Here is a 27,396-nt window from a genome sequence, read left to right as displayed (position 1 = left end):
GTAAGGGAGAATAACTCTTCTTGTGGTACTACCACCTTATAAAGTCCATACTAAGCAAAGCATATTGAGATGGTACTACTAATAAGCAATAATTCTGAGGTTATAGAGGGAAAACTCATAGTTAATGGTTTACTGGTTGTATAATAAGGCCATGCAGAATACGGCATTAATGTGTGCTTAATAAAGACCGATGAAGAGCCAATATGTTGCTAATTTGCATGCTAATACGCACCTAATTAATGGTGTATATGTTCCCCATACTAAAGTGTTACCATAATTTGTACATCAGCAAAAATAAAACAAGGGGGAAAAAAACCCCTCAAAATAACTATGGTCCACTTAAGGTAGGTAAAAACATCAGAAATGTGACTCCCCGGTGCGCAGGCTCGTCCGTCGTAAACCTCATAGCTTATTTTTAAAAAAGCGTGTGTTGACGCTAACAGCAGTTCTTGCATCAGCATGCTCTCCCCGCGCCTCCTCCCGTTGTCGTAACGGGGTAATAAATAAAAGCTCTGTAGGGCTTCCAACACTCAGGAGCAGCTCAGAACTTTCACTTTGTTTTGTTGTGCTTTGTTTTTTTCTCCAGATCCGGTGAGAGGGTGGTCTCCTCCAACGTCCAGCGTCCGTGATATAAACTTGTTTTCCTACTGTATTTTCATAACAGATTTAAGTTTTTTTTTGTTTTTATTTCTTTATGACCCGAGAAACTATTTGGTTTTATTTTGATATTTAAATGCAAGTTGTCCAGGATTTAGACCTGACTCGGTGTTTCCCTGTGAAACCGAACCACGGTCACATGTACATAGCTCATACACCATGCTGTAGCACCTCTGTTGAATAAAATGCAACTGGCTTTAACTTGTTGAAGGGGGAAAAAAATGTCATGTCTGTGTGAAGAGTAAAGCCTTGAGTGGTTTCCAGCACTTCGTTGTGCGTTCCCCTCTGTGCTGTGGATGTGGCCTACATGCCTCCGGTTCCAGCCAAGCCGACTCGCAGCCAAACGGGCCACGGTCTGCTCCGACCGGAGCCGTGACGGTTAAAGCACGCTCCGTGAGCTTGCTTGCTTTGGTGTTGTGCGAATCTACACCCGTAGCCCGAAGACACCACTCCCCTTTGCATGTTCCTCTCCTCCCTGCCGCCCATTCCCATGCAGCTTTTCTGAGCAGGTTAAAGCTCCTAAAGTTCCTCAGGGTGTTCTCGGGGAGAGGTCAGTACATCACTCAGCGCTAAGAGCAGCTACTTCAGACTGTTTTAGCTTGTGTGTGTGTGTGTGTGTGTGTGTGTGTGTGTGTGTGTGTGTGTGTGTGTGTGTGTGTGTGTGTGTGTGTGTGTGTGTGTGTGTGTGTGTGTGTGTGTTTCTGAGCTTTTGTTGTTGGTGTAGCCTGGGCTGAGTGTCATGTTGACTGTGGCAGCATGCAGAAGGCAGCAGTTTTCTTCTTCCAGCTGCTGATCTTGAGGCGGCTGCTGCGGGCGCAGGAGGATCCTGTCGGTGCGGGCGTCAACTCGCCTCAGGACTGCAGTCTGGAGTGTATCAGAGGGGTAAGCTGGTTGACCGGAGTCGACCCTTTGCTCTTTGTGTCACCGAGGTTATCAGTCACTTTGAGATGAAGGAGAGAACGTCCCCGTCCTTGAAAAGCTTTTGTGTCTGTTTGAATTTGCGTGTCCTTTTCTGGTGTCCTGCGGCCTTGAGAAGACTCTCGTCCGGGAAGCCAGAAATGAGACACTCCTCGCCGCTTTTGCTGTACGTGTGCTCTCCTGAGCGGAAGACATTTGACCTGTTTAGACCTTCAAGCGGTCTTAGATCTCGCTCGAAGGCCGTTGAGTGAAAGCTGATCAGGGATGTGGATCAGACATCCTCCGTGCTCGCAGCTGCTAGGGGTACGCACGTTACTGACGTCGTGCCCAGGTTACGGTTCGGATGAGGTAAGTCGATATATATATATACTTGACGTGCGGACCTAAATCTTCCTCGGTTCCATGACGTCAGATTTCGGAACTGCACAAAAAAACAAAAAGGCAGATGACCGAAAACGCAGCTGTTGTTCTTCAGCCAAAGAAAAGCGTTGATGTGTCCTGTTAACTGGAAAAACCACTCCGCATCGCTGCAAGCATAGGACGAGCTGGGCTCGAGCCCTGCTCTATGACGTCACACCTCTATAGGGAATGACGCCGACAAGGGAATGGCGATCTTTCAGTTTCTTGGCCTGGACTCCATGCTGTAGTATCACGCTGGATGTTAAACTTCAGAAACTTTGGCTTCCGGTCTGTTCCGTTGTCTGCTAACACGAGGATCCAGGTTCGAATCCTCGTGTTACCTCCGGCTTGCTCGAGCGTCCCTGCAGACACAATTGGGTGTGTCTGCGGGTGGGGAGCCGGATGTGGGTGTGTGTCCTGGTCGCTGCACTAGCGCCTCCTCTGGTCGGTCGGGGCGTCTGTTGGGAGGGGGGGGATTGCGTGGTCCTCCCACGCGCTACGTCCCCCTGGCGAAACTCCTCACTGTCAGGTGAAAAGAAGCGGCTGGCGACTCCACATGTGTGGGAGGAGGCGTGTGGTAGTCTGCAGCCCTCCCCGGTTCAGCAGAGGGGGCGGAGCAGCGACCGGGACGGCTCGGAAGAGTGGGGTAATTGGCCGGGTACAATTGGGGAGAAAAAAGGGGGGCAACCCCCCCCCCCAAAATAATATAAAAACTTTGGTAACACTTTAGTATGGGGAACATATTCTAAGTAAAAAAAACTTAATTACTAGTGAATTAGTAATGATCAAGATGTCACTTTAGTATGGGGAACATATTCTAAGTAAAAAAACTTAATTACTAGTGAATTAGTAATGATTAAGATGTCACTTTAGTATGGGGAACATATTCTAAGTAACAAAAACTTAATTTAGAGTAATGTAACACTATGAACACTTGTAGTTTTGTGTCTTGTTATGTAAGAACAGACCATATTCATTAAGTGTTAGTAAGGGAGAATAACTCTTCTTGTGGTACTACCACCTTATAAAGTCCATACTAAGCAAAGCATATTGAGATGGTACTACTAATAAGCAATACTTCTGAGGTTATAGAGGGAAAACTCATAGTTAATGGCTTACTGGTTGTATAATAACGCCATGCAGAATAAGGCATTAATGAGTACTAAATAATGACCAATTAAGAGCCAATATGGTACTAATTTGCATGCTAATAAGCACCTAATTAATGTTGACTACGTTCCCCATACTAAAGTGTTACCAAAACTTTACAATCCTTGCACGGGTCCCCGAAACCTGTCGACCAAGCCGGAGATAACGCGCGGGTTCGATCCGGCGATCCCCGTGTTGCTAGGCAACGGAAATTTGTTCCATTACTGTATCGAGTATTTGTACATGTAAGAGCTGTGCCGTTTTACGAACAGAACCGTGGGAACGTTGTCAAAATCGGGGTTCAGAGATGGCTTCAGATTCTTTCCACCCCACCCACCCCACCACCCCCCGGTTTTCTGGGCCCGAGTTTAAACACAAGTTTTGTTTTTATTGAGCCAAACTGCCGTTTCCCCCCCACCCCCCATTTGCTCACATCTCCACACGTGTGTTCGCAATTACGGTAGATGCTGTTATTGTGGGGTAACCTGCTGTGCGTGCTGATCATAAGCTCAGCCGGGTTCTCCGGCGGCCATTGCCTGGCCTGGCGTTTAGCTCTCCCCGTGCCTCCACTCGCTAGCCCGCCTGCCTGCCTGCGGCACATACCGTTTCACCTCCCGCTTATTTTCACCAGCTGCGGATGGAGACTACACCTCCGCAAAACCTGACAGACGAGCTGAGAGGTGTGTGTGTGTGTGTGTGTGTGTGTGTGTGTGTGTGTGTGTGTGTGTGTGTGTGTGTGTGTGTGTGTGTCACACTGGCTGAAGTTATTATTAACTGTTGCTGTAAATCACTGTCTTTGTGGTGCCTGTGATCTACGTATTTCTTCCACTCAGATTTTGAGCATCTGGTATTTAAAGAAACGACGCAGACTGGCGTCCGGGTGGCGTAGCAGTCTATTCCGTTGCCTACCAACACGGGGACCTCCGGTTCGAATCCCCGCGCTTACCTCCGGTTTGGTCGGACGTCCCTACAGACACAATTGGCCGTGTCTGCGGGTGGGAAGCCGGATGTGGGTGTGGTGTATTGGCTCGATTGTGTTGGACTGTCACCACTACTGAGTACTGTAATACACTGGTCGAGCCTAGTAGTGTGTGATGTCTCCGTCAGTAAAGATCAGACTTATGCCGCATCCTCGTCTCCGTGTACTTATATATAATAGTGATTAAGTTAGTAACCCACGAATAGTAACGCTACAATAGTGTACATAAGAGAAGTCACAACATGGTGTCAGAAGACGGAGTTACGGTATAATTCGAGGGCGGTACTTCAACGAGTTCGCTGGTAGCTGAGGCAGCTAACTAACACGTGCTAGCCTGAGCACAAATATGGAACAGTTCAAGCCGCCACCACCGCTGATACTTACCGGGAATGTCGCAGAAAACTGGAGAAGATGGGAACAGCGTTTCCAGCTGTACATGCCGGTTCAGGTGCGTTGGATAAGGAAGAGATGGTTAAAATAGCCATTCTGCTTCACACCATCGGCGAGGAGGCGCTAGAAGTGTATAACACACTCACCATCATCCCAGAAGGAGACGACGAATCGATGGAGGACGTTCTGAAAGCCTTCAAGGACTACTGCAGCCCTCGGAAGAACGTCGTGTTCGAACACCATCAATTCTGGTCGCACACGATGTCAGCAGGAATAACGGTGGACAGATTCATCACAGAGCTGCGCCAGAAGAGCAAAGACTGTGAGTTTGGCAGACATGAAGAGGACATGATAAGGGATAAATTAGTGTTCAGCATAAATGATGCCCGTTTGAAAGAAAGACTGTTACGTGATAATGAGCTTACTTTGCGCAGGGCCGTAGATATATGTAGATCAGCCGAGCTCGCTCAGTCACAAATACAAGCGATGCAGACGTCACATGTTGTCCAAGACGCCTCAGTGGAGGCATTGAAGAAAGCAACAGGGCAAACGCGCACGGGCAGCTGGACCAAGAAAAAAACGAGCAGCAAGAGGCATGTAACAACAACTCATTGCCACAAGTGTGGAAATAAACATGAGCCCCGTCAATGCCCAGCTTATGGTGCAGTGTGCCACAAATGTGGTAAGAACAATAATTTTTCCAAGGTGTGTAAATCAAGCACTGAAAAAAGCGGCAATTACAAGACAAAGACAGTGCATAATCTAGAAAGTGAAATTGATTCCTTATATATAGGCATGATTGGAAAATACAAAAACAAAGCAGCCCACCAAGCTAAAGGCACTGTATGGCGTGAAACAGCCACGGTCAGAGGCGTAGCAATTAACTTCAAGCTGGACACAGGCGCCGATGCAAATGTGCTTCCTATGCGCGTATTCCGGCAGCTACAAGGTCCCGTTCAGTTACGGCCCACAAAGACTGTGCTGATTGCTTTTGGTGGTGCACGACTACCCTCAGATGGTGTTGCATCTCTAGATTGCCGCACATCTAAGCATACGGCTATATTGGACTTCCATGTGTCTAGCCGAGCTGACAAGCCAATCCTGTGTGGAGATGCGTGTGAAGAGCTGCAGCTGGTGAGAAGAGTCGAGGCGCTTGCAGTGGAGTCCCCACAACCAGCAAAACCTCCGGCCACCAAAGAGGAGCTGCTGCAGAGGTATGCGGAGGTCTTCACAGGATTAGGCGGATTTCCTGGAGTTCATCACATACACATTGACCCCAGCGTCACGCCTGTGATTCACGCGTGCAGGAACGTACCACTTTCCATCATGGACTCACTAAGAGAGACACTCACAGACTTGCAGAACAGGAAAGTCATAACTCCTGTCAATGAACCTACAGAATGGGTGAACAGTCAAAAAAAATGGTGTGCTAAGGGTATGTTTGGATCCTTGCAACCTGAATGAGGCAGTCAAGCGGCAACACTACTCCATTCCTACACCGGAAGACGTGCGCAGCAGGCTAACAGGAAAATCCATCTTCTCCATCCTAGATGAAAAGGATGGATACTGGCAGATCAAGCTAGATGAGCCGTCGTCTAAGCTATGCACCTTCAACACGCCGTGGGGCCGGTTCCGCTTCCTCAGACTCCCATTCGGGATCAAATCGGCCAGCGAAGTGTTTCAACAAAAGAACTGTGAGACCTTCGGCGATATCCCAGGTGTGTACATTATAGCAGACGACATGATCATCGCAGCGTCATCAGAGCGGGAACACGATGAAATCCTGCAGAAAGTAATGGAGAGAGCCAAGACCGCACATGTGAAATTTAACAGGGACAAGATCCAGTTTAAAGTTGATACTGTAAAGTACATGGGACACGTCATCACGGCAGCAGGACAGAGAGCTGACGACACAAAGATCAAAGCGATTGTCGACATGCCAACCCCGGAAGACAAACAAAGTCTCCAACGTCTGCTGGGAATGACAAAATTCCTAGCGCAATACATACCAAACGAAGCCTCACTCACGGCACCCCTCAGACAGCTGCTCAAGAAGGATGTAGCGTGGCAATGGTGCCCGCACCACAGCTCAGCGCTAAAGGCACTAAAGACCATCCTCACACAAGCCCCTGTGCTGAGATACTACGATCACAAGCAGCCTCTCACTCTACAAGCAGACTCCTCAAAGGATGGACTGGGAGCCTGTCTGACGCAGGACGACCGCCCAGTGATCTACGCCTCACGAGCGCTCACCGACACAGAAAAGAGGTACGCACAGATAGAGAAAGAGTTGCTCGCTATAGTGTTTGCTGCTAAGAGATTCCACCAGTATGTCTACGGCAGACCAGTAACGCTCCAGTCCGATCATAAGCCTCTGGAGGTCATCATGCGCAAGCCGCTGAGCAAAGCACCTGCGCGGCCGCAAGGTATGCTTTTACAACTGCAGAGGTATGATCTGAGTGTAACATACACACCAGGCAAGCACATGTACATTGCCGACACACTCTCACGCGCTACAGCTAGCAGAGAAGGTGACCATATTGATGAAAACCCTTGTGATGAGAGAGTTGTGTATGCCTTGGATGCCACAGATGCCTTGAGCGAGGAAACACTCAGCCAATTAAAGAAAGCAACGGCAGCAGATAGCGTGCTGCATGCTGTGTGTGAGAAACACAAGAAAGGCTGGCCCATGAAAAAGAAAAGTTTGGACAGAAAACTACACGCCTACTGGGCAGTAAAGGACATTATAAGCATGGAAGATGACATTGTCTTGGTCGGAGACAAAATCATCATACCCCAGAGCTTCAGGAGCACGATTTTGGAGAAGCTGCATCTTGCACACCAAGGAGTGCAGCGCACAAAAGCCAGAGCAAGAAAGTATCTCTACTGGCCTGGCATGGCACGAGATATAGAGGCAATGGTGGAAAAGTGCGTGCAATGCCAGCAGCTACAGCCCAAACAGCAGGCTGAGCCACTTATGCCGCATCAGGTCCCAGAACTGCCATGGATGAAAGTCGGAGCTGACATCTTCGAGCTACACGGTCAGTCATACCTGTTGTTAGTTGATTATCTAACCAAATATCCTGAAGTGCTCAACATATCTGACAAAACAGCATACACAGTAATCCAGAAGATGAAGTCTGTGTTTGCCAGACACGGGATTCCTAGGGAGATAGTGAGTGACCATGTCCCATTTGCCAGCTATGAGATGAAGTCATTTGCAGCTTCATGGGAGTTCAAGCTCACACACTCCAGCCCAGGTTTTCCCTCTTCAAATGGCATGGCTGAGAGAGCCATAAAGACAGTGAAACATGCGCTGAAGAAGGCAATGCAGACCGGCACTGACCCACATCTGGTGCTGCTGTCACTGAGGGACACACCGGTGACAGGACTGGACGTATCACCTGCACAAATGTTGATGGGGAGAGTTCTACGAAGCACACTTCTGTGCTCCAGTGCTGTGCTGACACAATCAGTCCCACAGCACATTCACAGCAAGATCCGGAACCTGCAGTTCCGCCAAAAACAACGTTACGACCAGTGTGCAAAGCCCCTGCCAGTGTTGACCCCAGGGGACACCGTACACATGCAAACGCGGCGCGGCTGGGAGCCTGCCGTTGTCATCCGACAGCGAGATGAACCACGGTCCTACACTGTGCAGACACCGGCTGGGAGGATGCAAAGAAGGAACAGGCGACATCTGAGGAAGATACATCCGAGCCTATTCAGAGACACGGACAGTGATGAGCATTTTGACCCAGAGGTACAACCCTCACCCTCACAAGCGCCTGTGCCAGTCGACTCACCACCACATGACCTGCCACCACACGACCCTCCTCTGGTGACTACAGGCAGTACACCCACATGCTACACAAAGTGCGGCAGAGCAGTTAGGCGCCCTGCCAGATACAATGACTAACCTCAGGGTTCTTTTGTGTGATCATTCCAGTGTTTATTAAGAAAAAGAAAAAAAAGAAGGTGAAACAAAGAGTACAAGGTGTGTTTAACCTGAAATGTTGCAAGATTGCTGAATGTTCAAAATGTTTACATGCTAACCACCAGAATGTGAAAAGGAAATGGTTTATGTTGTTTAATGAGAGTCATCTGTCATTTAAAAAAACATGCTGTATTAATCATTGAAGTATGCAAGTAGAAAAGACTTGTTCAGTGTTAATGCCATAGTGTTAATGGTTCGGTAAAGGGTCTACTGTTGAGGTGACTGATGAGTAGGCCACATCTCAGTTGGAAAAGAGGGATGTGGTGTATTGGATCAAGCACTCGGTGCTCGATTGTGTTGGACTGTCACCACTACTGAGTTCTGTAATACACTGGTCGAGCCTAGTAGTGTGTGATGTCTCCGTCAGTAAAGATCAGACTTATGCCGCATCCTCGTCTCCGTGTACTTACATATAATAGTGATTAAGTTAGTAACCCACGAATAGTAACGCTACAATAGTGTACATAAGAGAAGTCACAACAGTGGGTTTGTGTCCTAGTCGCTGCACTAGCGCCTCCTCTGGTCGGTCGGGGCGTCTTTTCCTGGGGGGGGTGGACTGGGGGGGGGTAGCGTGATCCTCCCACGCGCTACGTCTCCCCCGGTGAAACTCCTCACTGTCCGGCGAAAAGAAGCGGCTGGCGACTCGCCTCCCCGGATCAGCAGAAGGGGTGGAGCAATGACCAGGTGGCTTGGAAGAGTGGGGTAATTGGCCAAGGAAAAATTGGGAGAAAAAGGGGGACGGGGGGAAATCCACAAAAACAACAAAACAGTCGAGTTTGTTTTGTGTTTTTCTGGTGTTTTTTTGCTCTCTGTATAATAACAAGGCTTCAGGGTGGTTTCAGAAGTTCTCAGGTATGTATTCTCCAAATTGGGCCAAATTCCAATGGCCCCACTCTCACCCCCGTCCTCTGACATCAGTGCCGGGATGCACATGATGGCAGCTGACGCTGGCTGGGAATCGCACACACACACACACACACACACACACACACACACACACACACACACACACACACACACACACACACACACACACACACACACACACACTTAAACTACATCAGACCCTCTGCATTGGAAAACAGGGTTTATTGAAGTTGACGGAGCGAAATGTTCTTGTGGTTAGTGTTGAGCTCACTGCTGAAATAAGAACAAAGCATCCTTTATATGGCCCAGAGGAGCGCCGCCTGCCGAACTGGCTCTGACAGTGCTGTCTGTGCACATAGAGTTGATGTAAACTATCAACAGATGCTTTGGGAAATGGCTCCCCTGTACTCCGCTTAATGTGTTTTAGTTTATCTTATTTAAAAAGAGAGAGGAGGGAGTCAGGCTAACGTAGCGGTCTATTCCGTTGCCTACCAACACGGGGATCGCCGGTTCGAATCCCCGCGTTCCCTCCGGCTTGGTCGGGCGTCCTTACAGACACAACTGGCCGTGTCTGCGGGTGGGAAGCCGGATGTGGGGTTTGTGTCCTGGTTGCTGCACTAGCGCCTCCTCTGGTCGGTCGGGGGCGCCTGTTCAAGGGGGGGGGGACTGGGGGGAATAGAGTAATCCTCCCATGCGCTACGTCCCCCTGGTGAAACTCCTCACGGTCAGGTGAAAAGCAGCGGCTGGTGACTTCACGTGTATCGGAGGAGGCATGTGGTAGTCTGCAGCCCTCCCCGGATCAGCAGAGGGGGTGGAGCAGCGACCGGGACGGCTCGGAAGAGTACGGTACAATTGGGGAGAAAAATGGGGGGGAATCCAAAAAACAAAAAAGGGGAAAAAACGTCATAAAGGAAAACCAGCGCTGAACACGTACTTCCAAAGGGATGCTTGAAATGTCCTCTTCTAAACGCCTAAATCAGCCCTGCTGATGTGGAAATAAGAAAAGCAGTTTAAATAAAGACTCAGATCATAAAGAATAAAGATTAAAAAACAGTTTGATATAATGTTGGTTTTGTATGAAGTACCATAAGGGTACATTTGACTGATCAAATTTTATTTAGGAAAAACAAGGGAAGTCCAAGTCTAAGACTGCTATTCCAGTATATAGATACTGAAATGGTTTACTACTGACCTGGTTTAACCATGAACCTAATGATGTAATGGGATGTTCACGATTTTTAACAAGGCATCATTTTGGAATGCACAGTGGCCCAGCGGTTACCTCACAGCAAGAGGGTCCTGGGTTCGAACCCCAGGGTTGTCCAACCTTGGGGTCATCCCAGGTCATCCTCTTTGTGGAGTTCGCATGTTCTCCCCGTGTCTGCGGTGGGATTTCTCCGGGCGCTCTGGTTTACCCACCATCAAAAGAAACAGTAGTGTAAACAAAGTAAATAAAAGCAAAAGCACAAAATTGAAAGTAAAAATGTTGATGTGGCAGTCTTATTCTCTTCTCGTGAGCAGGGAGAAGCAGGATGTGAATACTGCAGAATATCCAGAGCTGACGTGGAGAGGGCTCGAGGTTTCCACTCCATTGAGGCATTCGGAAGTACGTATGGCAAAAAAAAACAAAAAAAACGTTTTTCTGACTCCACAACTCATCTGCAGATGCCTTTGTTATGCCTGCCACTACAATTCAGACTAACTGCGCTGTTAGAGACTCATCCTCAAGTCCATAATGTGCTCTTACACCCTGTTCAGGCAGAGGCGTTGCAGAAGGCATTCTAAGGCCTGCTTTCTTTCCCAGGGTGACTACAGCCTTGCCTAAAGCCATTAGAGCAATTGCACTTCACTTCCTCTCAACTCTGCCTCTCTCTGACCCTGAGACCACCTCTATCTGTGCAATTCATGTTTTATCCAACCCATGTTAGATTTGCATATGCATTTGATGTGGAATTCAAGCTCAAGCTCAAGGATTAGGTCAGGATTCACTTTATTGGACCGAGCAATGCGGAAAAAAACCCCACACTGTAATGCATACATTATTTATAAAGCTGTTCCTGTTAACTTAGTAAGGAGGTAGATAGGTAGTCTTGACAACATATTTATCTGCAGTTGCTTGCATTTTCACAGATGGAAAGAATGAATAGAATAAAAGAGCTCCCACCCTTGGGCGAACAGTATTTAAAAGTTTAGTCTCCAAGACTGTCCGGTTCACCTGGACCCACTGCCTTCTGCTGATAGCATCCAATAATGGAAAGTTCGGTAAGCTTTGTTCCACCTTCAATTCGTTCACCAACCCCACCCTCATTCCCTTGGACTTTGCCCCCTACTTTGAGGAGGAAGTGGGAGCCATCAGAGGTCGATTATCTGGTCCTGTCTCCAGTGTTGCCCCACCCTTCACTACTTCTGGTCCTGAGATTACCATTATGTCTGACATCTCTCTCTCTTAAACAGAACTCTCCAAACTTCTCCTGTCTCACTGTCCCACAGCTTGTTCCCTTAACCCCATGCCCCCCCCCCGACACTCCTTCAGTCCATCTCCTCCTATCTAACCCATATTTTCAACTCGTCATTTCTATCTTGTGTCTTTTCATTTGACTTAAAACTATTTCAGGTCCACTTTCTAAAATAAACCATCACTTGATCCTACTTTGGTCCATATTTACTGGCCTGTTTTGCTGTTGCCATTACTAGCCTAAACTCTTGAGTAACAACATGCAATCAGCTCTCCTCCTTTCTCACCAAAAATAGCCCACTGGATCTAAATCTGTCTGGGTTTAAGAGTGGTCACTCCACTGAAACTGCTCTTCTTGCAGTCATCGAAGCACACTGTTTAGCCAAATTTGCCTCCAAGTCATCAGCACTCATTCTGCTTGACCGATCCGATACCAGTCTGCTGCATCTGGCACAGTGAGTAATCAGATCCTACCATCAACACAGATGGACCTGGGTGTTAAAACCACGGTGCTAAAGTGGATCTATCTGCCCCCCCCCAAGAGGTTACAACAGGCATGCCTCAAGGCTCAGTGATTATCCCACTCCTTTTCACACTATAGGCCAACTTGTTTGGCCAATCACCTTACCATCTAGGCACATAACTTTTCTTTACCATTGCTATGCCAGCAACACCCAGCTATACTTTTCTTTTAAAGTGCCCCCCCCAAAAAAATGGGTCAATTTCACTGTCATGAACAGAATTAAATCTTGAAGCTTTACTAAAGCACTGTATTGATATGACCATCTGATGCCATCATACTGTAGGGCAAGCATAGTAAGTTGCAAGAAGGTTCAGGGTGGGGCGTCCGGGTAGCTATGCCGTCTATTCCTTTGCCTACCAACACGGGGATCACCGGTTTGAATCCCCATGTTACCTGCGGCTTGGTCGGGCGTCGGGCATGTTGTAGTCTGCAGCCCTCCCCGGAATGGCAGAGGGGGTGGAGCAGAGAGTGGGACGGCTCAGAAGAGTGGGGTAATTGGCCAACTACAGTTTGGGAGAAAAAGGGGGAAAAAGCCACAAAAAAAAGAAGGTTCAGGGTAAAACAATGGCAGTTTTCTCTTAACTTTTTTAAAGACAATGAAATTGTCCCCACCTAGGCGGCATGGTGACTCAGTGGTTAACGCTGTCGCCTCACACAAGAAGGTCCTGGGTTCAAACCCAGGGGTTGTCCAACCTTGGGGTCATCCCAGGTCATCCTCTATGTGGAGTTTGCACGTTCTCGCCGTGTCTGTGGTGGGTTTTCTCCGGGTGTTCTGGTTTCCCCCACCATCAAACAGACACGCGTGTTAGGGTTGATACTTCTGTCTGTGCCCTTGATGTGGCAAGACATGTCGTGACAAGACGTGCATGGTGAGACGAACTGGAGTTGGTCCCCGGGCGCTGCATGGCAACTGCCCCCTGCTCTTAGCTACACAACTAGGGTGGGTTAAATGCATAGTGTAATTACCCTACGGGGATCATTAAAGTATATCAAGATCAAAATCAAATCAAACGAAACACTTCAAATTAGCCATGTTTAATCAACAATGTCAGTATTAATGGATCCGCCCATGTTTCTCCTCAGGTTGTATTCCGTTGCCATGTTTTGCGCTGCTGGGTGCAGAGAATCCTGAGATATGCCAGCACTATGTCCGCGCACCAAGGGATGTGACAGTTGAGTTCGTCAACGACACAAACCCAAAATACGACACCATTGTTGTTTCATGGAGGCCAAGTAACTTTGGTAAGAAATGAGGACAATGCAAACATCTTATTTTTTTTACCCTGAATTTCATTTTCGCTCATATTTTTATGTGCTCTTTGCTTTATTCGATTATTATAAACATTAAAAATTAGAGCATTTTAAACTCTAGCAGATAGATGGCCATGAAAATACTGAGTCTAGATAGGGAGAATGTTACATGTTCCATTTAACTTGGAGGAACCTTGTATAACAACCCTCATGTTGAAACCTGAATAGGTTGAGCAATTTTCTGGCATTCTGTAGCTCATGCATTATGTTCATAAGAATAGAAATTATAAGTGATATCAAAGAAGGTTGAATCACTTCATCTGGATACAATAATGTTTATTGACGGATACGTTAAGTGACCTCTTCAGTCTAAACTGACTGTAGGTATCCCACCCTTATAAACCATACAGTACAATACAGTTGCCTCGGGGCGTCCGGGTGACGTAGCGGGATCGCCGGTGCGAATCCCCGTGTTACCTCCCAGCTTGGTCGGGCGTCCAGACACAATTGGCCGTGTCTGTAGGTGGGAAGCCGGATGTGGGCATGTGTCCTGGTCGCTGCACTAGTGGCTCCTCTGGTCGGTCGGGGCACCTGTTCGGGGGGGGGGGAGGTAGTGTGATCGTCCCACGCGCTACGTCCCCTTGATGAAACTCCTCACTGTCAGGTGAAAAGAAGCAGCTGGCGACTCCACATGTTGTGAAGGAAACGTGGTAGTCCCCAGCCCTCCCCGGATCGGCAGAGGGCATAGAGCAGTGACCGGGACTGCTCCGAAAAGTGGGGTAATTGGCCAAGTACAATTGGGGAGAAAAAGGGCAGGAAAAAAATGCAGTTGCCTAACAACTGAAACCAACATCCAGTTTCATGTGCAAATATGGGTGTGACCTTTAACTGGGGTTTCAAAGGCCATGTGTACTATTCACAGAGGATTTGGGAATGTTTGCAATCCCAGCATTGTAAGATGGTGACAGATAAACTCTTGCCCCCCCCCCCTCGGTTCAGGGGTGGTTGTTCGCTCTTCGCATAGATGGCCTCTTTGACTCCCTGTTCAAACCAGCGTTCCTCCCTATCAAGGACGTCCACATCCTCATCCTTGAAAGAGTGGCCACTGGCCTGTAGATGGTGTAGACTGTGTAGATGGTGTAGACTGTGCAGACCTGGTCTGACGTGTTAGATATTCTGTGTTGTGTCATCCTCTTGGCCAGTGTCTGTTTAGTTTCCCCAATGTACAAGTCACTGCAATCCTCCTGGCACTTAACAGCGTACACTATATTGCTCTGTTTGTGCCGGGGGACCTGATCCTTGGGGTGGACCAACCTCTGGCACAGCGTAATTTGGGGTTTGAAAGCAACCGAGACGCGATGTTTTGAAAACATGCGTCTCGGCTTTTCCGACACTCCCGCCACACGCCATTTTACAATGCTGAGATTGCAACTACTCCCCAATCCTCTGTGAATAGTACACATGGCCTTTGTAACTCTAGGTAAAGGTCACACCCATATTTGCATATGAAACTGGTCGTTGGTTTCGGTCGTTAGGCAACTGTATTGTTTATAAGGGTGGGATGCCTGCAGTCCAGTGAGACTGAAGAGGTCACTTAGATGGTGATGAAATGTTTCTGTCAGTAAACGTTGTGTCCAGATGAACTGATCCAACCTTCTGTGACTTTCTTACCTGAATTATTGAGCATGCGTCAAGACACTGTGATGTGTGTTAAGTGTGCATATGATGGGTTGTTACTTGTGAGTCCTCCTACAGCAGCTTTGTTCCCTTTGTGTATGTTCTAGGAATTGCCTTCCTGCGAGGTTTTCAAGTGTCCCTTCAGGCATTGGGAGGGTCTCCTGTTTCTTGTCAACTCTTTCTTTTCCACAGCAACCTGTCCCTCCCTGCTTCCCGTGCTCAGACGGTAGGAAAGAAAGACAGGGCGAGCTTTCTTCTTCTCCTTCCTTCTTTATTTCTCCTTAGATTGGATGAACATTGTGTTACTTTTAAGAGCAGAATTTGTAGTAATGTTCTTGATTTTTACATTACTCAAGATAATCTGATTGAAAGTGGAGTTATCAAGGGGTTAAAGCAGGGGTCTCAAACTCAAATTACCTAGGGGCCACTTGACAGGTGGTCTTATGGACGGGGGCTGGTGCAATAGGGATGAAGAAAAAAACGTTGGACTATGACTATATAACCTTCACATCGTTTTTTATAATTATTTCAAATGTTTTCCGAGTTGTCATATGAATAGGTAACTATGTAGCTATTATAGCTTGTAGGTAACTATGTACCTCTTGTAGCCTGGCCTAGGCCTACATATTTTGCCTACTTCTTGCCAGAAACCTGGCACTTCTTCTGCTGACATAGGTGAGGCACATTTGCTTTCAGGGACTGGGCAGTGGACACCCTAAGGACAGCCTGGAGATGTTCATTGGTCAGTTGATCAGGTGTGGGGATGTCTCAGGCAGGGCCAGTGTCTTATACGGTTGATGTGGGCTCAGCGCTACACTGGAAACGCCACGCAGACCGGATGCGAACCTGTGACCTGGAAATGCTCGCGCCCAGAGAGCAACCACAAGTTGCCTTACTGGGTCAAACGGCTACTGTGCCTATGAAATAGCCGGTGACTATTCCCCTAGTGGGTGGGCAGGATCCTCCCCAGAAATGTCACCCAAACGGAGGCAAGCCAACCCAGGACCAACAGAATTATCAGTGGAGGCTGATGCTCCTCCAGAGACTGGTAGGAGGTACCCTTCACAGGTCATCAAAACGCCTTGCTTGGCTTTTAATGGACCTTTGGTAAGTGGCACTCGCCCCACCAGTTTAGTCCGTGAGTCTTGTCTCCGTGGCGGGGACTGCAATATAAATAAGTGGGGAGGCTCCAACATCCCTGTGAGCAGGAGAAGCGGTTTTGATATGGATGGATGGAGATGTGATGTATTGGGCTGGGTGTTTGTTCTGGGCAAATTCCCCTGGCTGCCGCTGGAGTGCGACTGTTATTTTCATGTTGTTCTTTCTGTTGTTTCCTCGTTTCCGTTGGCCTGGTTATAAAGTGGACACTGCAGAAATCAAATTATTGCCTCGCTCCCATTATTATATTAACGTTATATCGGGGTAGCACAGTAACGTCGGTACTTTCACATAGGGAACATAATACTTGTGAAAACGTGGGCTGAAAAAAAAACTAGGCTAACAAATAAAAAGTAAACGGCTTCAGAGAAGGTGTAGTTACGTTTCAGAGGAGCTGCTAGCGATCCCTGTAGACAACAAGCGATTGAGCTAAGCTAGGCTGCGCACACCATTCAAGTACCTTCAAACTGCTTGCAGGGACATAAAAATGTAGCCACGAGTTTGTCTTAGGCTATGTAAGTACGACATATGGTACACCTACACCTTTTCCCCCTGTTGTGCAACACAGTAAGAGTTGCTGTTATAAGCCGCTTTATCATTGTAGTTTTCCTTGCAGGTGTACAGGTCGGACCCTTTCTCTAGTCTACCCCTGGGGGTCCAGTACAAAGCAACCGTCATGGCTCTGCCGGTGCCTGAGAAGTGGGACGGGTTTTCTAACAGCCAGATGTTCTCCACGCGCTGTAAGACCTCGTGACTCTAGATGAAACATCCCATTAAGAAACACGCTCATCCAAACGCCACACCTCATTTGTTATCAGTGGAGTTCATAGTTGCCAAAGGGCCATATGGTTTTGACCATTTTATTCATCAAAATTCTGCTTTTCTGGGAGGTCCGGGTAGCACAGTGGTCTATTCTGTTGCCTACCATCACGGGGATCGCCGGGTCGAATCCCTGTGTTACCTCCGGCTTGGTCAGGCGTCCCTGCAGACACAATTTTCCATGTCTGCGAGTGGGAAGCAGGATGTGGGTATGTCCTGGTCGCTGCACTAGTGGCTCCTCTGGTCAGTCGGGGCGCCTGTTCAGGGGGGAGAGGGAACTGGGAGGAATAGCGTGATCCTCCCACGCGCTACGTCCCCCCCTGGTGAAACTCCTCACTGTCAGATGAAAATAAGCGGCTGGCGACTCCACATGTATGGGAGGGGGCATGTGGTAGTCTGCAGCCCTCCCCGGATCAGCAGAGGGGATGGAGCAATGACCGGGACAGCTGCCGGATACAATTGGGGAGAAAAGGGGGGGTGATCCAAAGGGGAAAAAATGTAAAAAATTCTCCTTTTCCTTGGTTTAATCATTGACATTTTATTCACACATTTTTAAAAGAAATGTTGCTTTATGAACTGTTAAAATTGTTTTCTTTTCGTCGACTTAATTGTACATTTGCAAAAAAAAAAAAACCAAACAATTAAAACAGTGATGAATCTTGAGTAATTTTCACTTTACTCTCTCACAGCTTGTGCAGAGAAGAATGGCTTTGAGCTGTGTAAGAATGGTACGTTCGTCTGATCTCAACATGTCTTGCTTTTAGAACCTTAGATGTGTAATTATCTAAACGAGAACAAAAATAATTTACGCTTCTAAGGATATTTTTGTGCAGTTCTGATCAAATGTGATTTCTTTTGACCTTCTCCACTTGGTTGTAGACTGGTACCCCAGGCATATTGAGGTCCAGCAGAAAGGTACGGAAATCATTGTGACCTTTAACCTGGCGCCACCAAACCTCGGCATCAGAGGCTACTTCTCGCTGTGTTACGGGGAGGGCACCAAGAAGTACACGGACATTAGACCTGTGGGTGATGGCTGATGTAGCGCAGTGTTTAATTTTGCACTTTTGTTAATTTTTGTTTATAGCATTTAATGGTAGCATTACTGATGTCGCAGAAGTGATTAATCATTAAGTGAATTAACTGACTCCACCAATCTTACTTGTGTTCTGCAGAATTCCACCAAAAACAAAACTCACTACAGTTATAACCTGAATGGGCTGCAACAGGGAACCAATTACACCTGTGAGGTAAAATCACAGTAAATTAACACAGAAAGACTTCGTTTTAAAATGTTCTACAGGGCCTCCGGGTGGCTTAGCAGTCTATTCTGTTGCCTAGCAACACGGGGATTGGCGGTTCGAGTCCCGGTGTTACCCCACAGACACAATTGGCCGTGTCTGCGGGTGGGAAGCCGGATGTGGGTATGTGTCCTGGTCCCTATACTAGTGCCTCCTCTGGTCGGTCAGGGGCACCTGTTTGGGGGGAGGGGGACTAGGGGGGAATAGCGTGATCCTCCCACGCGCTACGTTGCCCTGGTGAAACTCCTCAGTCAGGTGAAAAGAAGCGGCTGGCGACTCCACATGTATCAGAGGAGGCATGTGGTAGTCTGCAGTCCTCCCTGGATCAGCAGAGGGGATGGAGCAGCGACCGGGACAGCTCGGAAGAGTGGGGCAATTGGCCAAGTATAATTGGGGAGAAAAAGGGGGGGGGAAATCCGCAACAAAACAAAAAAACCATGTTCTACATTTTGACGGGCAAAAAGAAACCGTGGCTGACAACATATTTTTAAAAGGTTAATACTGTTTGAAAGTGTTGCTATTTTGTATCTATTGTTCTTGAAGTAGCTACTATCCTACTCTTTGATATCTCAGCTCCAGTTCTTGTGAAGAAGTAATTGTAACACTTCAAATCACAGATATCTCATTTTTGGAACGATTAAGATAGTTCAGTTCTTTTTGCCTACATGTGTCGCCTGTCATATATGAAGACATTTCCACATTGAATGAGTCATTTGGGATACAACAATACTTCTTGCCTCACAGATCGCAGCTGATGAAGTAGATGCGGTGAGAAAAATATTCATTGTCCAGGTTATGCAAAATCAACAAGGTATGATATGTTTAACTGATTCTGATGAAATACATACATACATACATTTTGAAAAATTGGTAGTGTGCTTTCACGAAAGTTGTCTTCTTTGTAAATAGAAGGTTCTCGTAGGAGTATAATTTTGATTGCACATTAGGGACTGAATTACTATTTCTCAGGGTTAATTGAATTTTCATGTGACAATACTTTCCTTCTCAGATGCAGCCAAGCCATTTAACAGCAGTTCCCCCTTAGCACTGATCCTTCCACTGGGCCTGGTCTTGGTGGCCATATTTGTAGTCCTACTGATTCTCCTCACCAGACAGAGGCCCAAGTTGTGGATGAAGAAGGTGGACATAACGGCAGGTGCAGAGACAAACCAAACTCTATCAAATGCCCCTTTTCCATAACATGGTACCGGCTCGACTCGACTCAACTCAACTTGCCGTTTTTTCGTTTTCCATTACTGGAAAGTGCCGGCATTTTGGTAACTGTTACCATGTTTCTGGTACCGCCTTTGTCGAGGTTCCAAAAAAACTGGAGCGGGTACCAAAATCAACGCAGACCTCTGATTGGTCAGAGAAACGCGTCACTGCATCATTTTGCTTCACTGCGTCACCAATGCATGCATGGGATATCATCCAGCATTTTTAAATACTGAAGCAATCGAAGCGGAGTTATCTTAAAAGCACATTTTGAAATTGAAAAAAATGGAGAGCCGAAAATCCAGGCTGTGGTCTGTCGAGGAGGTACGGTAATGGAAAACAACACAGAAGCGAGTCAACTCGAGTCGAGCGGAGCTGTTACCATGTAGTGGAAAAGGGGCAAAAGATGCTTCTACTTGGATTTGCAGTAAATAGAAGCCAAATTAAACTGAAAGTGTTCATTGTTTATTTCATGCAAATGTTGCCCTCTGACAGCCAGTCCTAGTCTTGTCTATCTTTATGTTTTCAAACTTGGATAATGGATTAATATCACAAATTACAAATTTGCCTCAGGGGCTTTTGGGTGGCACGGTGGCCCAGTGGTTAGCACTGTTGGTTAGCACTGTGCAAATCACTTGTTTTTTCTCCCTGTTAAAGGGTTTTGGTTTTTTTTAGGGAGTTGTTCCTTATCCGATGTGAGGGTCTAAGGACAGGATGTTGTGTTGCTGTGAAGCCCCTTGAGGCAAATTCGTAATTTGTGGTATTGGGCTATACAAATAAAATTGACTTGACTTACAGCAAGAAGGTCCTGGGTTTGAACCCCGGGGTTTTCCAACCTTGGGGGGGGGGGGGGCATCCCAGGTCCTCCTCTGTGTGGAGTTTGCAAGTTCTCCCTGTGTCTGCGGTGGGTTTTCTCCGGGTGCTCATCAAAAAGACATGCATGTTAAGGTTGATACTAGAAGTAGAACTAGAAGTGACTAATGATCAGTCAGCCTCAACGAAAGTTGAAACTGTTTCCTCTTTAAAAAGAAGTGGCGCTGTCATGGCGCTAGGCTCTAAAAAAAGAGGTTATGTCCCTGGTTTGGGTCAAGAGATTGTCCATGAAACAATGCAAATACTCAAGAAGCACTTTCTTCCAGGTCTCCAGTAGACATGTGACTCATTGTCCACTGCTGAACACAAATTCATCTAAGTCCATATGGACTCAATAACATACACTGACGAGCCAACACATTATGACCACCTACATGATATGCTGTTGGTCCTCCATGTGCCACCAAAACAGCGCTGACCCACCGAGGCATGGACTCTACAAGACCCCTGAAGGTGTCCAATAGTATCTGGCACCAAAACATTAGCATTAGGTCCTTCAAGTCCTGTAAGTTGCAAGGTGGAGCCGCCTTGGATCAGACTTGCCAGTCCAGCAAATCCCACAGATGCTGAATCGGATTGAGATCTGGGGGAATTTGAAGGCCAGTGCAACACCTTGAACACGTCATCATGTTCTTCAAACCATTCCAGAACAATGTGTGCAGAGGGCGCATTATCCTGTTGAAAGAGGCCACTGCTCTCAAGGAAAAGCATGGCCGTGAAGGGGCGTACCTGTTCTGCAACGATATTTAGGTTGGTGGCACCTGTCAATTTGACATCCACATAATTGGCCAGACCCAGGGTTTCCCAGAGCATCACACTCTCTCCGCCGGCTTGTCAACGTCCCACAGTGCATCCTGTTGCCATCTTTTCTCCAGGTAAATGGCATACATGTACACTGCCATCCATGTGATCTCAAAGAAAATGGGACTCGTTGGACCAGGCGACCTTCTTCCACTGCTCCAAGGTCCAGTTCTGACAGTGTCCCTTGTAGCCGCTTTTGATGGTGGACAGAGGTCATCATGGGCACTCTGACCTGTCTGTGGTTACACAGCCCCATATGCAGCAGGGCCCGATGCACTGTGTTGTGACACATTCCTCCCACACTCCCATCCATAACCATCATTAAAATGTTCTGTGACTTGTGTCACAGTAGACCTTCTGTCGGTTTGGACCAGATGGAATAGCCTTCGTCGCCCTCGCGCATCAATGAGCCATGGGCACCCAACACCCTGTCGGCGGTTTGCAGTTTGTCCCTCCTTGGACCACTGTCGGTAGGTACTCCCCACTGCTGATCGGAGCACCTCACAAGCCTTGCTGTGTCAGAGATGCTCTGACCCAGTCATCTGGCCATAACAATGTGGCTCTTGTTAAAGTCCCTCAGGTTTTTATTCCTGCCCGTCTCTCCTGCATCCAACACGTTGACTACGAGAACTGGTCATTTGCTTACCATCTAGTCTACCCAGACCTTGACATGTGGCCTTGTTTGGAGGTGATCGACGTTATTCGGTTCACCTGTGAGTGATCAGTTTGCGTATGATGTTTTGGCTCATCAGTGTTAAGTGCTTCACATCTATGACAATGCTGTTCCTGATCCTATATACATTTCATTAATTGCCCTCATTTTCTCCCTTGATGCATTTGGTAACTGTTTTGATAAGCGCTAAACAAATAGAGGGCTTTTTTTCTTAATATTACTTCCATCTATCCATTATCCAAACCACTAATCCTGCTCTCAGGGTCACGGGATGCTGGAGCCTGTCCCAGCAGTCACCGGGTGGCAGGCAGGGAGACACCCTGGACAGGCCACCAGGCCATCACAGGGCCTAATAAATGTAATTAATAAAGTATATCAAAATCAAAAAATCAAAAAAATAAGCTTTGAATAGCTACCCAAAGCCACTATAATCTCACCATCATTTCCTCCCATTGAGTCGAAGTACATGATGGCCTTCTTGCAGAAATCTATGGCGTTATTTTTGTCCCTCGATCCTGAGCGCACGGTGGGACTTTCTGAGCACAGAATAATTTAAACAAAAATCTATTCTCTGCTCAATAAATATATTTCCGTGTTTGCAATTTAAAAAAATATTTTTTTTCTTCAATTTTTCTCTTTTTCTCCCCACACACTACGTCCCCCTGGTGAAACTCCTCACTGTCCGGTGAAAAGAAGCGGCCGGCGACTCCACATGTATCGGAGGAGGGATGTGGTAGTCTGCAGCCCTCCCCGGATCGGGGGTGGAGCAGCGACCGGGACGGCTCGGAAGAGTGGGGTAATTGGGTTGACATTACTTCCATCTTTCTTTCTTTCTTGTTTTTCTTTCAGTCTATTTGGACGTAATTGAGGAGTGTCAAGACGAGAGCCCCCAGGAGGAAGTGGTGGCTCTGCCGATAAGCGGGTTGATTCCTCCTCGCCTTCTGATTTGCTACAGCCGACGAGACGGGCCCGCCCACGTCAAAGCCATCATGCAGTTAGGGGCCTTCATGCGTAAGCACATGGGCACTCAGGTAGGAAACGACAGAGAAGCAGTAGCTTATCCTTTCATTATTATTGGCCCCTGTTTCTCTCTTTCATACACACACACACACACACACACACACACACACACACACACTAAAATCACATCAACGTTTACTGGTTAAATGTACAGTAACAGTGCAGTACAGTAACAGTACAGTGCAGGAGCAGTAGTTTCTGGCATTGAATTGCTTTGTTTAGCAGCTCAGTAAAATAAAGCAAAACATCCTCAAACAAAAAAGAAGGGCCAGGTTATGTATGTACATGTTAAGGTAAAAGTATATAAGAAGAGTAATATAATGAACCTCTTACAGATATTGACATTAACATTGAAAATATTATAGTAACACAGTAATAATGTGAATTGATCTAAATGATAGTAAATGATATTATATATATATACGTATATATACGTATATATACATATATATATATATATATATATTTATATATATATATATATATATATATATACCGTAGGGTAGCACGGTGGTGCAGGGGTTAGCGCAGTCACCTCACAGCAAGAAGGTCCTGGGTTCGAGCCCTGGGGTAGTCCAACCTTGGTGGGTCGTCCCGGGTCGTCCTCTGTGTGGAGTTTGCATGTTCTCCCCGTGTTTGTGTGGGTTTCCTCCGGGGGCTCTGGTTTCCTCCCACAGTCCAAAGACATGTAGATCAGGTGACTCAGCTGTACTAAATTGTCCCAAGGTGTGAATGTGTGTGTGTGTGTGTGTGTGTGTGTGTGTGTGTGTGTGTGTGTGTGTGTGTGTGTGTGTGTGTGTGTGTCGGCCCTGTGATGGACTGGCGGCCTGTCCAGGGTGTCTCCCCGCCTGCTGCCCAATGACTGCTGGGATAGGCTCCAGCATCCCCGCAACCCTGAAAGCAGGATAAGTGGTTTGGATAATGGATGGATGGATGGATAGTAAATTAGCAAAAGTTAAATCAGCAGTGCAAATGAACACATTCCCTAAACACCCTTTTACCCACTGTGGTGGCAGAGTAATAATGCTGATTTTTATTGGACTATAGTGGTACAGTATACTGCATCCAGCTTATTAGGATTCTGTTAGATGGGGCGTCCGGGTGGCGTGGCAGTCTATTCCATTGCCTACCCATTGAGATCTCTGGTTTGAATCCCTGTGTTACCTCCGGCTTGGTCGGGCGTCCCTACAGACACAATTGGCCGTGTTTGCGGGTGGGAATCCGGATGTGGGTATGTGTACTGGTCACTGCACTAGCGCCTCCCCTGGTCGGTCGGGGCTCCTGTTCAGGGGGGAGGGGGAACTGGGGGGAATAGCATGATTGTCCCACGTGCTACGTCCCCCTGGTGAAACTCCTCACTGTCAGGTGAAAAGAAGCGGCTGGTGACTCCACATGTATTGGAGGAGGCATGTGGTGGTCTGCAGCCCTCCCTGGATCGGCAGAGGGGGTGGAGCAGCGACCACGGATGGCTTTAAGTGTCGCTGCATGCCACATTTTTATGGCTATTTGTGTTCATCACCATTCTTGATCTTTTTCCAATTTGGATTCTGCTTTTACAGAGACTCAGGGGGATTTGGGTTGCTCCCGTTAAAGTTGTTAGCACTAATTCTTTGTTATTCCATGTTAAAAAATGCCATATTTTCATACAGAATTTGATATTGAATTCCCAACAAATATATTTATACATTTCGAAATTAATGTGCTTCCTTTATGTTTCAATAGGTGTACTTGGATCTGTGGGACTCTCTAAGCATCGCAGAGGAAGGCGCCATGACCTGGTACTGCCGTCAAATACAGGAAAGTGACTTTGTTTTGGTGGTCTGTTCCCGGGGCCTAAGCTGTAGGCCTGAGCTGATGCAGCCACACCTAGAGGAGGATGGTGAAGAGGAAGAGGAGGAGTTGGGCTGTGACTCCAACACCCTGTGCTCTGTTGCAGCCGTCGCTCTTATATGTGAGCAGGTGGGCCGCGCCAAAGCCAGGGGGGAGGACCTGTCCAAATACATGGCAGCCATATTCGAATATTCTGAGGAGACGGACATTCCTGCCGAGCTGGACCTGGTGTCTCACTACAGCATAACCAGGGATTTTCCTTTGCTTTTCTCCCACTTGCATGGGCTGGCTCTGCACAGGCCTGGAGGATATTTGAAGATAGAGCATCTCTCTGAGGAGAGCTTCACAAAGTTACCAGCTGGTGCAGCTCTGCAGGTGGCTATTTGTGAGGCTGGTAGGCTGCTGAGGGAGAAAGAGCAGCAGTCCGCAGCGGGAGGACAGTTAAAACATTTCAAAACTGCCATCCACAGTAACCCTGTCTGATTCAGAGGAGCTTGGCGATTCCTTTAACTTCTCAAGGCTGGACTATTTCAGTGTTATTTTCATCAGGATTTCTCTGGCAGGAGTGTCCTTGACAGTGCAGCCACGTTCCTTGATTGGAGTGACCAGCGCACCAGCTCCTGATCCTCCTGCGGGGTTGAATTCAAATTCTTCCTGACCTTTTACTTAACATGTACATATGTGCTCTGGTGACTGAGCCAATTGTGCTCTAACCCCCAACCATCTGTGGAGAGTATAGTCAAACCTCTTGTGATGTATCAAGTAAACCCAGATCTCCTAGTATGCACAGTGAATGTCAATCAATCAATCAATTAAGTTGCATTTTTATGTTTGTATGTCTGTTAGAAAACGACTGACACCAAAATTGAAATTTTAGCAACTATGACAGTATGTTTAAACTGTTTAAACTTTAGAGAGACATGGTCGAACTTGAATAGCAAAATTGAAAAAGTGAAACTATTCCCTGAAAATCAAAACGGAAAACACATATTGCTGATCTAACAAACGTAACAAGGCCTATAAAACGTGAAATGTAAAAAAAAAAAAAAAGCTGAAAATAAATATTAAAACAGTACCAAACAACGACCGGCGCTTAAAAACTACTAGAACGACCGTCGACCGTCAAATTGACCGCCACAGTTTTTAAACTGTATATTCTGTCAAGATAAATACCCAATTGAGATATTAATGCATTACATATGTTAGTATGTCTGTTATGAAACTAACTGACACCAAAATTAACATTTTAACAACTTTAATGCTATTTTAAACAATTGAAAATGGCCGCTGTCCAACGCCTGTAAATACTGCAGCGCCTCGGTGGTAGTCATGGTGCGTCTGTAACGGCGTCTGTACCCAGACATGTTGGAAATAATCACAAATCAAGTTTAGACCATTTCTCTACACTGGAGGGCGCTAGTGTGTTTCTAGGACAGAGCAACGAATGACGTCACCAACACGCGTCATAAAGTCACATGACGCGCACGATGACGCGGAAATTACAAGCGGTCATTTTGACCGCTCACGGTCGTTTTAGGTAGCTCTTATCTTAACTTTTTGCGTGTTAGCAATCGGTCTAAAACTCATTTTAAATGTATACGTGCAGTTTTAGGAGAAGTCGGGGAGCGGCAGGTCTGTACCTTTTTCTCTCTCACAAAGTGATTAAACTTTGGAAATCCGAAACGGTCATAATGACCGTCTTGGCCGTCCTCGTGTCTGTGCCCTTGGCCCAGGCATGGCAAGAAGAACTGGACTCGGTGTCCGGGTGCTGCACGGCGGCGGCCCACTGCTCCCAGCTACACAGCTAGGACGGGTTAAACGCAGAGCGCCATTCCCCTACCGGGGTCAGTAAAGTGTATCACATCATATCGTGTTGTGTTAAAGTACTTGAAAGTAATCAATGTAGTGGAATTACACTGCTCAAAAAAATAAAGGGAACACATAAGCAATGCAATGTAGCTCCAAGTCAATCACACTTTTGAGATATCAACCTGTCCAGTTAGGAAGCAACACTGATTTGTGAATCTATTTCACCTGTTGGTAAATTGTCTAATTTCCACCAGGTGGAAATTAGACAATTAGCAAGACAACCCCTATAAAAGGAATGGATTTGCAGGCGGTGGCCACAGACCATTTGCCTGTCCTCACCTTTTCTGGCCGATCTTTGGTTAGTTTTTCATTTTGCTAGTGCCCTCACCACCAGAGGTGGCATGAGGCGGTATCTGCAACCTACAGAAGTTGCTCAGGTAGTGCAGCTCATCCAGGATGGCACATCAATGCGTGCTGTGGCAAGAAGATTTGATGTGTCTCCCAGCACAGTGTCCAGAGCATGGAGGAGGTACCAGGAGACAGGCCAGTACACCAGGAGACGTGGAGGGGGCCGCAGGAGGACAACAACCCCGCAGCAGGACCGCTATCTGGTCCTTTGTGCAAGGAGGAACAGG

At 47.1% G+C, this 27,396-nt stretch overlaps 1 protein-coding gene across 1 annotated transcript; it reads left to right on the top strand.

The window, feature by feature from the left end:
- Positions 1-1,413: 1,413 nt before the first annotated feature.
- si:ch211-207e14.4 (interleukin-17 receptor D) lies at positions 1,414-25,695 on the top strand. Its single transcript, XM_056299895.1, has 13 exons — positions 1,414-1,539; positions 10,878-10,962; positions 11,598-11,714; positions 13,418-13,576; positions 15,370-15,488; positions 17,037-17,160; positions 17,929-17,967; positions 18,119-18,264; positions 18,415-18,489; positions 19,285-19,351; positions 19,556-19,696; positions 22,952-23,133; positions 24,845-25,695. Exons 1-13 carry the CDS (start codon positions 1,414-1,416, stop codon positions 25,433-25,435), a joined length of 1,971 nt encoding a protein of 656 aa, XP_056155870.1. The 3' UTR covers positions 25,436-25,695.
- The last annotated feature ends 1,701 nt before the right edge of the window (positions 25,696-27,396 follow it).

This window comes from Lampris incognitus, chromosome 2, assembly GCF_029633865.1.
Source record: "Lampris incognitus isolate fLamInc1 chromosome 2, fLamInc1.hap2, whole genome shotgun sequence".
Taxonomy (NCBI): domain Eukaryota; kingdom Metazoa; phylum Chordata; class Actinopteri; order Lampriformes; family Lampridae; genus Lampris; species Lampris incognitus.
The sequence above is the reverse complement of the archived record's forward strand: the minus strand, read 5'-3'. Positions and strand labels throughout refer to the sequence as shown.